The 10,538-nt window shown below is 39.1% G+C and overlaps 2 protein-coding genes across 2 annotated transcripts in view; both read right to left on the bottom strand.

Annotated features, from left to right (window-relative positions):
• The window catches only part of mdy (diacylglycerol O-acyltransferase), a 129,822-nt gene extending 122,603 nt beyond the window's left edge, over nt 1-7,219 (bottom strand). The window contains exon 1 of the mRNA XM_018511604.1: nt 7,140-7,219. Coding sequence (XP_018367106.1) covers nt 7,140-7,219 — 80 coding nt within the window. The remainder of the gene's footprint in view (nt 1-7,139) is intronic.
• The window catches only part of slmo (PRELI domain containing slowmo), a 25,241-nt gene continuing 21,601 nt past the window's right edge, over nt 6,899-10,538 (bottom strand). The window contains exons 4-5 of the mRNA XM_018511610.1: nt 8,115-8,288; nt 6,899-7,501 (exon numbers count right to left, since the gene is read on the bottom strand). Coding sequence (XP_018367112.1) covers nt 7,439-7,501; nt 8,115-8,288 — 237 coding nt within the window. The 3' untranslated portion in view covers nt 6,899-7,438. The remainder of the gene's footprint in view (nt 7,502-8,114; nt 8,289-10,538) is intronic.

A 10,538-nucleotide genomic window follows, 5' to 3' on the forward strand; every position in this document is an offset into this window, starting at 1 on the left:
CGTTGATAAAGGTTCGCATAGATGTTACACATCGCCACTATAAATCTCGCGATGCATCGGTTCTTTAGTGCACACCGCGAGATAATGACGTTATATTGCCTCCGCTGGGAGTTTACGAAACTGTCGCAGTGTCTCGCCGAACTTTTCGCATCGATACGAATTGCGATTGCCGATACGCCAGTGAATAAATTCCGCCCGCCATCAGTTTATTACGCGCCGAGCATCATTCCTGCCCAATGAATTCTTTTGTCACTTCAGACGGAAATTTCTATAAAGATCCTCCATTGCGAAATTATTGGCAAATTTGATGCATATGCACCCGTGTTATTAACGCTTTAAGAAACTTGCTTTAAACGCCCATGAAGGTTATTGCTTTTAAAATGTCGCATGCGCCGCTCATAAAAGGCGAAAGCAGCGAACGTCTGCGTGTTGGCGCATACGTATTTTCAAGTGGATCAGTACACAAGCGCATTCTTTATTAATGCTCTACTTCAAACTTTTTGATAGCTGAATTCAGAAGACCTCACAAGAATGCTTTAGGTACTTTGAAATAGACTATTACACGATACTTTTTGTAACTCTTTGCCTTCCGAATAATTTTTATCAAGTTTCACGCTTTTTATAGCTATAACTTCTAAACAAGTACAAAGTATGAAACAGAAGATACTTAACTTTTTTATACATTTTCTAGCTGTATCGAAAGCATTTTGATCTTGATGATGTATCTTTTTTAATATAGTAATATTCGCTTTTGAAATTTATCTATTAATAAAACTGAAAGAATTTTATTAATTGTATTATTTTATGGTGTGTAATTGTAAGAGCATATGCTCTTACAATTTCAACTGCTTCAAATTGAACTTGTAAGCTATCGGGAGATATAACGACGTTGTTTGATATCCGCACTCGATGCAGTTTACTGCGATCTATATTCAGGTCAAGACCTAAAAATCAGTCAGCAACGCAAACTAATCTATCGTCAGACGGGGGCAGAAGGAATCGACCGTTTACAAGCCCAGTGCAGGCTTACGGATTGCATCTAGGGTTAAGGGGTTTGCTCCAGAGTCTGAGAGCCAAAGAGGGTGCGGTCGCTTGCAGCGTGATCCTTCCTAAGCCGAGGCTAAGAGGCTATTAGTTAGCTCTGCTAGCTGCGACATAACCCGTAAGACTAACACGGTACTTACACCTTCCTGCCTCGTCGGGATCGCAGGATATTCAGCCAGCCGAGCTCTCGCGTATGTTTGCATGGGGGTTGTCTACGCTGATGGTGACTCCTGAACACGATTAATAGTAAGGAATGAATATCAAACAAGCTAACCGCATCTCCGTTTTCACGTTCCATCCGGTGCATGAAATTCCATTTAAGCCGGGATAATAAAATATGCATAGTACGTTGTAATAAATGTACCCTAAGTACGCGAATTGTATACAGTAGCATATGTAGGAAATATGACGTATAAAATACTAGTATTAAAAAAATAACGTGTACACTATTAAATTTAACTGTAATATGTACAAATATAACATATAACATTTATGATGTCATATTTTATAACGCTACAGATAATATTACGTTTAAAGAAAATTATTTTCGTTAAAATATCTTGTAATATCTTATAATGTCTAAAATACAGTAAAATACTGAAAACATTTCTCAAAATTTCTCTCCAAAATAGGATAATTATTCTAATTGTTCAAAGATTAACGGTTTTATTTTATCTTGTTTATAATTATTTAAAAAATTATTTAAGCGCATATTCTCTCTCAAGAAAAACAAAATAAAAAAAATTGACCATAATGGTATGCTAGGATATTCTGTATGCATAATATATTTTACTACGTTTAATGAAGAAAGAGGAAGAGAGAGAGAATACATTATTATAGACACCTCCATTAATCTAATAGCAACCGCCTGCGGTTGAATATTTTATTTCGTCGATGGTTGACGGAAAATGTGCAATTTTGTGGGATCGGCGTAGTACTGCGAAAACGTGTGTGCATGTTTTACAAATTTGATCCATCGTTTCAAAGTAAAACTCAAATGACTCGAAATAAAGAGCGGAAATGGGTCGCCTGCATGCGCGAATGGTTGCACAGTAATTAAATTAATGGGTAGCCGTTGGCAATGCCATTGGCAGGTCATTGGAAGTACGCTCGTTATAGCCATAGACCATGCGAAACAGTACAATATTCAGAATACGTGCCTTTTCATTATTGTGTTTTATTGTTTCAATTTTTTCCTTTCGCCATTTCGGAAAAAGAAAGTCACGTTATACGTCCTAACGTGAATCGCAAATCCGTATATAAATAAATGTCAAATCCGAAAATCGTCGAAATATATTGAAATATTGAATATCATCCCATTTGTGTCACGTTATTGGAATTACAAGGAAACTGTCGAAACTGTTCCTCACCAATTTTGATGAGCTTTGAATATGTTGATGTAGAGCATCAAAAAATATAAGACTTATATTATTTATCTGTTTATCAAGTTTGTGAATAATCCTTCGAAAATAACGAATTTTTTTATTTTCAGCGAATAGCTTCGAAACTATGAGATATATAAAAAAAAATGTTTTATAACACCAAAGCATTTTATATCTCTAATAATGGTATATTTATTTTTTCTAAAATATCAAATTTTTTAATTTACTCCCATTCTCAAGTGTTGTTTCGATCCGTAAACCTTAAAATAAGCAGATAAAAAATATGGGTTAAATATTTTTTAACGATATAATATATCCAGAGTCCATCAAAATCGATGAAGGACAATTCTAACAATTCCCTTAAAAAGGCGAGGAAGAAAACAACTGACACCATGTAGAAAACACAGCAAAATATTTTATTGAAAATTATTTTCATATTTTATACATTATATTTCATGTCATATTTTACACAGCATTATAAAAAGTCGTCGATACAATAGCCTTATCGTCATTCCTATAATCTCAATGCTCGTCACGTTGACGCGACAAAGCAAACATAATCGACGCGTATCGCATTTGTCGATTGTTCGCACGTGTGGCGATAAATTTTCGTGCAGCGCGTGTTCTAGAAAGTACTTTCCGGGGCACGTTTAACAAGGGTGCAAGCGAATTGTGGTAGGCCCGATAACAGGCAAGCACGGGGTACGTTAAGTTTCGAAACAAGTACGATCATAAAAGTTTACCAACTTCAAGACGGTTTCGACGCGGATGCCGATGTTGGCGGCGGCGAAACCGGCATTAAATATGAATCATAAAAGAAGCATAAAGATAATTGTATGCTAATAGGGCAAGCGTATGCGCCGCGTCGTCCACAATGGCTCAGCGTCTCCCGTTATTACCTATGTATCTGCTTTACAATGAATACCTATGTGCTCGCATAGCCGCGACGCGATACAACGTCGACGTTAACCAATTTCGTGCGATCAACTTTGCCGCAACTATCTACCACATTGTGCCCGGGAAATACATATACTACTTAAATTAAAGATCACTCGTTCGTTCTTCGTGGCCGCCGTTCGCCAATGCTCGTCACGTTTAGCAATTATTTGTGATCGCATCGCCGTTATCTTCGTACTTTTGCGGTGAGAAGACTTGAACGCTCGGAACGTAAAATAGAGAATACAATTTTAATATAGTGTTTCGTAGAATCACTCTCTTACTGGCACCTAAAATCGTTTGATTATTGCGTACGTTTAAATTTCGTTTTTTTCTGTGGCAGCGCCTTAAACTTTTGTTACAGATATGTGACTGTCGAAATGCGAAGTTAACTAAAATTATTTCTTGATATTAAAAAGATTTGTATAATCTTGTTAGATATTCGAAGGTTTCCTTTTCTTTTCTTTTCTCCCGTTCACAGTATGTATTTCTCTTTGAATTTTTGATAGGGAACAGACAGCGAGGAACTAATATACAGAGGCAATTTTTACGATGTAATATCGCAGACGTTCTGTACGTCATAATAATGCTTCGCCTTGCCTGTAATACTTTAGAGAAGCATGGCACGATCTCTTTGAAGCTCGCAAAACTTTAAATCTTTAAACAGTGTACGCGAACTCATTAAAAGTTCTTTCTCAGAAAGGATAAAACGGGATGTATTGACGAAGTTGGTTTAGAAATACAATGAGTTTGCGAACATCGGGTGCTGGTTTGCGGCCAATTCTTTTTATCTACTGATGCAAGTAAAATAAGAGCTTGACAGGCATTGCAGGAAGATGATCCGCAAAAAAAAAAAAGAGAGAAATTTTTCATGTCAAGATGATGTTCTTTTCTTAAGTTATCTAAAAAATATCACGGTTGCGCATATTTAAGGAAACGGTATTTTAATAGAGAATGCTTTTGGCATTTATCCAAGATTTTTCATTAGTAAAATGCAATCTCTCCGCTGCAAGGAACTTTTCGAATTAAATATCACAACGCGTGTTATTTACTGCACGTGGAGTAAACTTTTTCCCTTCATCGACCCTAATTCTACAAACGGAAACGGTCGAGGCACGCGGAAGTCTTTGGAACTTTTAAAAATGTCTGATAAAAAGAAAAAAGGCAATCGTTAGAACTTTTCAGGGCGTACTTGACCGATCTGGTGTATGGACTCGCGGGCTGATCGAATTTATTATTTGGAACAAGATCGACGCCGCGCAGATCTTTTGCGGCGCAAAAGCCGATGGGTGTAACGGAGCAAAGCGAGGAAAATAAGACGAGCGCCGAGACTGCGGCGGATAGCATTTCACGAGGTCGTGAATCGGCAACGGTGAGGAGGATCTCCTTGACCGCTTGCTAGCTCTCACAGAGTAGATCGTCCCCGAGAGCTTTTACGGGTTTTGACGAAAGCGCACCGTCACGATGTGTAAACCATGAGAGACCGTTCGACGATTCTACGAATCTCACCCTCTCCCGGGTGAGATGGAATCGAAGGGGACGAGGATGGGATTCGACTGAAAGGCGAATCCTTTTTACGAGCTCGGATACGTACGCCCGAAGGTCGAAAGGAACGAGAGCTACTCGGTGCGGTGTCCCGAGATCTTCTGCGCGCCCCGCTGCAGTCTCATTGCGGAGTCACGAGAATCCGAGGCAAGCAGCGCGAGACGTTTTCCGATTTTTCCGAAAACCACACACGAGAGCGACTTTTACCCCTCTCGAGTATTGCCACTTCGCCCGTATCGTCTCTAATGTAAAGCATTGTAATCTAAATATGGATAAGGCAAGACGCACGCGAGCTTTATTCGCGATACCAAGATAAATATGTGATACGTGTATGTACCCAGGTTGCGCACATTTGGTGTCATCGGTCTGTCTGGAATCGTCGATGATATATACGAAATTCGAATCAAATTTGTAAACGTAAAACATATGGGACGCGGAGAGAGCGCATTTTCTCTTTTCTCAATTTCGATCCTATTAATATCAGAACAATTAAATGTAATCTGATGATATAGAAACAAAATATTCAGATCGAACGGTCATCAACGATTGTACGATCTTAACTCTATAACTTTTCCACAGCACCACGTGGAAGACCTTGATATGTCGGTCAAGGTGGCCCACCGATGCTCGCAATACTCTACGCGAAATATTCCAATGTCATTCTCTCTTCTCCGGACATTCGCCCGCCCTAACTATCTTTCGAGGGCACTCGCGCAGAGCCGTAGAGTACTTCCACGTGTGTAGCACCCAATACACGCGCGAGAAATCGATTTGCCATTAGAGGATTCGAACTCGACATTTCCAACAATTACTGACCGAACGAATTGAAGTTTCGACCGAGTCATTGTTGCTTTCGATTGTCGAGGAATGATTTCCATGCTTTAGTCGATCGAGTCACCAGGTAGACCGCAAGTGATCAGAGGTGAGGAGGTCAAAGTAGGACGGACTTTGACGCGCGGCTCGTTTGATGGTGGTATGTAAGAGATAATTGATGACGTTACGGTTCATTGCTGACCTCACTGTTACCCGACGCAGACAAATATTGACAGCTTCCGATCACAAAGCGGTGGGCAGTATCCTTTGTACGCGTCCCACGCACCACTGCTTGATGTCTGCTCGGTTTTCCTATCGAACCGCTGAGCTCGTGGGTAAATCAACGTCCGCGTTCGACGTGCATGTCGACTTCCCTAAATTAAAGCGTCCCGGCCCGCTCTCGTCCGTTCGCATGGGCCGTACGTGAAGTCATCCCTTTCTCTCCCTTTTCGTTTGACTTTTTGATACAAAAAGTACCTCTTTCGATGCTTCTTTTATGGCCGAGCACTTTCATACCTCAATTGGGATTTAAAAACAATCGGTAGATTTAGACAGATCGCATCGACTGAAAAGAATAAAATATCCGCGCGAAAAAGAGTTCGGTGAGATCGGTGAAAGCTAACGCGAGGAAAAAAATCGACGTGATTTGTAAACGTTCTGTATACGCCAACACAGTGCCGACAAAGAGAAAACCGCGAAATTAATTAGTCGCGACAACGATACAATTCTCGAATGCGAGTACGCGTCAAAGGGATCGTGCAGTGATTCTGGAACGCGATGTAAGTTGCCTACTCGCCGCGATCAAAGAGCTTTGACTGAGGAGGAATGAGAGTCCGGCGAACATAGTTCCGAGGAACATAGTTTCGCGAAGGTCTGTGTCTGCATTGTTTGTCTTCGCCCAGTCAATGGGACTGTTCATGTGTTGAGCTTGTAATAGGTTTCCTACGATGTATAACTCGCACCATCGAGCAAAAATTTAATTTGCGATACTAAATGATATGCAATAAATAAATAGTAGGCGATAAAGTATATAGAAGAAAGGGGGGAATAAACGAAAAACAATTTATGAATGTTATAACGAAATTGTGTCTATAATACTAATTTAAAAAATTTTCAGACGATATTAAATAAAATATAAATTACATACAATATTGATATATTGATATATCCATTCGATAAATATAATTAATTTTGAATTTCCTAAACTGTGGACACTGGTAAATACCCACATTTTTTAAATTGACTAAGTGTAAGTAAATTCATACGTACACACATTACGGATCAGTAATCTGCTGACAGATGTATGTACGGATCGAAACATTGGAATTATTGCCATTCAATCGCCATGCTAACCATTGTACTTGTTCGTTTTAATTAAATCTATGTATTTTCGTATTTCTATATCAGTCGTTATCTCACCCATCCGTGGACAGATCCTTGCAAGTCTGGACCCAAGTGTACTGTTGCGGAGGCAATCGCCCTTCAAAGGGAACGTTCATGCCTGCAAACCGGTTAGTAACAAGTTTCGTAAAATTCAGTTAGGCGATCTACATGGCTCGCGGCGAATCATCTGCTCGTTTCTGACGAAGCCCGGGACGTTAATGTTCTTCTGATCCGCGTAATCGTTCGATCTAGAAGTTGCCGCTCCCTATCGACGCCGGCGCTCGTGTTGTGCTGATAGCGGCAGTTTAGAAGTTTCGCGACGGCGGCCGGGCCTTTCAGGCAAACTCCTTCATCTCGGATTCGAGCTTGTTGATCACCCATTGCAACCCTTGTCGACCCTTAAACGAAAATAAAATATTATTTGCATACGCGAAAAAGCACGTGATTGCGAAGATGCCATTGCAGTGTCATTCATACATTTTTATGAAATGCGCGAGTGCATTACTATTTTATGAAACATTTTTATGACAAATCTTTGACACCGTATTGAAAAAAAGCGTCAATAGCATGCATAGAAAAATTTTTCAGGCAGAAATTTGCATGTTTCCCAAGAGACAGTTTGCATCTCTCTGTTTATTCGATCGTAAAACAACTTCGTTTCTTAAACGTTAGAACACGTCATCATTCGTATTTTATCGGAATTATAATAAAAATAATTTTACAAATAATAATTCATAACAATATTTGATCTCGTCAAATTTTTAGTAAGTTCATTCTAAATTTTTTACAGTGAAATCTCACTCCAAGAAAGTGAAAATACAACCACCTTTGAAAAAAAGTGAAAATATTTCACTTCTTGAAAAAGAGCGACGATTTTCAAGAAGTGAAATATTTTCACTTTTTTTCAAAGGTGGTTGTATTTTCGCTTTCTTGGAATAAAATTTCATTGCAAGAAATTTAGAGCGTTGCACATATGCAAGAGAGATTTCTTAACAATAAGAGATCACTTACTTTGCTCGCGTTGAAGGAGATTTTTGAAGCTAAGAGGTCCTCCATGTAGTTGGTCAGGGGTACCCCTCGGACGGTGACCACCGCTTCTTGTGTGAGTAACGTTTTGGTGGGATCTTCCGGATGGGGCGTATATCTGACAGCTTCGTCTACAGCGATATAATTACCGAAAGTTAACTGCAAAAAAAAAAACAAGAATAATTTATCTGATAAATGTGAATACCGTGGGACATTCTACACATAATAGTTAAGTAAAAATGACTCTCGTATTTTTATTCGTTGACTGAAACACAGAGCTGATTTGCATCAAATACTACGCGTATTATGGAGGTAATATGGTTATATAGATCTCCAGCTTTGATAAGACGCGTGACTTGCGTTATCAAATCTATCATACCGTAAGAAATATGTACATCGTCTAATACATATTCGTGCCGCAGTATACTCGCATCAGGAATTTCAGTCGTTTATATCGATCACTGTGTGCAACTTGGGAAGTTAGCGACCCTCGGTAGATGGACAGTTCGAATTATCGAGATGAAACGTCACGAAAGTGACGTAGACATCCTTGAATAATCAATGCCACTAAACAAACGAATCGGTCATAGCACCCATCACGGAGAAAAAAAAAACATCCAACGCGCGCTTCCACTTCCGTGCCTTCCATTACGCTATATTTTTCCCTCGCTTTTTTCCGTTCTATTTCGGATGCATTATTCGATGTGGATATTTCTGAGCTACTTTTATGATTATTTTTTAAAATCTCTTTTTTTTAAATGATTCGTACGCGATATTTACATGTAGCGAGCGTCCAAATTGATTTTTCGATGCCCATTATATGATATAGAGGAAAGCCCCCTATTATGAGATAGACGCCTAATATGAGATAGCGGCGTTTCTGCTAAACTAATAAACGCTATTTATTGGTTCCACCATGAATTTATTGCTCTTGGATTGAGAACTATTTAGTAGAAAATTAATTATTAGATCATGTCTGTAGTCATTGTAAAAAAAGATTTTAGAATTTGGATGTCTTCAAGTTTCATTGAGATAAGCCTTCTCAAACCTTGTTTATTATTTCATAAATAAATATTTGGTAATAAATTCTTTATGTAGTGATAGAGTAAAGTCGTACTAATAGAAAAATACGAGATATGTTGAATTGTTTAATTACAGAAGTTTGATCTGATGATCGTAAAACTATAAGGCGTGGAAATCGTAATATGAGATACCCAGGGTATTTCTAATATGAAATAACCCATGCTCCTATGTATAGTGAAAATCGTTGCTAAAGAGTAAATGTTATTGTACAATAATAAAAAGGACAACCGGAATGAACGTTGAGTGCTTATTTCTGCGATGCTTGATTCCAACTACCTGAAGACGAGTTCTGGGTATAATCTATCGCATACTCATTTTTCACGCTGGCTGTGTTCGTTTGCATTTTAGAAACACATGAAATAAAGTTTTTTAATTGCAATACTAATATATTTTGCGTTTTACTATCGATTTCTCGGGGCATCTCATTAGAAGCACAATTTTTTAACTTTGCGATTTGCTCATTTTTTACATTTCTTTAATTTTCAAAAAAAAAAAATGGAATTTGAATTAAGTTTTATATAACGTTATCTTAAAGCTTATTAAATTCCCTTCAAAATGACCTATTATTTTTTTAAATTCTGCCCATAGACTTCTAGCATTTATCCAAAATGGGTATCTCGGTACCTCATAATAGGGGCCTTTCCTCATCTAAGTTCTAGTTAACAAGATTGTACCGCGATAGAGTTATTTTTCTATTTTCTTCAATGTTGTTTTCTTCTATATCGTAAATATCATATCGCCCTATTTGATATTCGGAACTCATGAACATCGAAAACTCAAATATACTCTGTTTGTACGGAGGCAGTATTGGCACAACATTTTGCGATATCGAGCTGCGGTGAAAACTAAACCGAGTTTGCGAAAGGACCACGACTATATAATGCAACCCCACGTCGAATGACCGTAATATTGTATACATATATCGCGATCTCACATCAATGCGTCGTAGTGCGAGCGTGTTAGGAACCGAACATGTAGCTATGCAGATCCAATGTATGCGGTATGCTGCGACTAATCGAATACATAGAGAGAAACGTGGAATATAACAAAACCGGGGGAGTAGCACGCGTTGGAAGACCATCTCGAATTCATTACAGTGCGCCAGCGCGTAAACACGCGACGCGAAAGCGACAAACAGCACTCTGCGGAGCGATGTGCGGTGTGCTTTTGTTGCAGCATGGCATACCGTTGATACGAAGCACCGTTAGAGTGCAGGGTGCGTCGCGTTGTCATCGCGCGCGGATTTGTTTCCCGCCGCGAGAGAAACAATCACCCACGCTGCTTGCACGACGATGGCGAAAGGAGAGGGAGGGGGGGGGGGCGGGG

The sequence above is a fragment of the Trachymyrmex cornetzi genome, unplaced genomic scaffold (assembly GCF_001594075.2).
Source record: "Trachymyrmex cornetzi isolate Tcor2-1 unplaced genomic scaffold, Tcor1.1 scaffold381, whole genome shotgun sequence".
In the NCBI taxonomy this organism is placed as follows: Eukaryota; Metazoa; Arthropoda; class Insecta; order Hymenoptera; family Formicidae; genus Trachymyrmex; species Trachymyrmex cornetzi.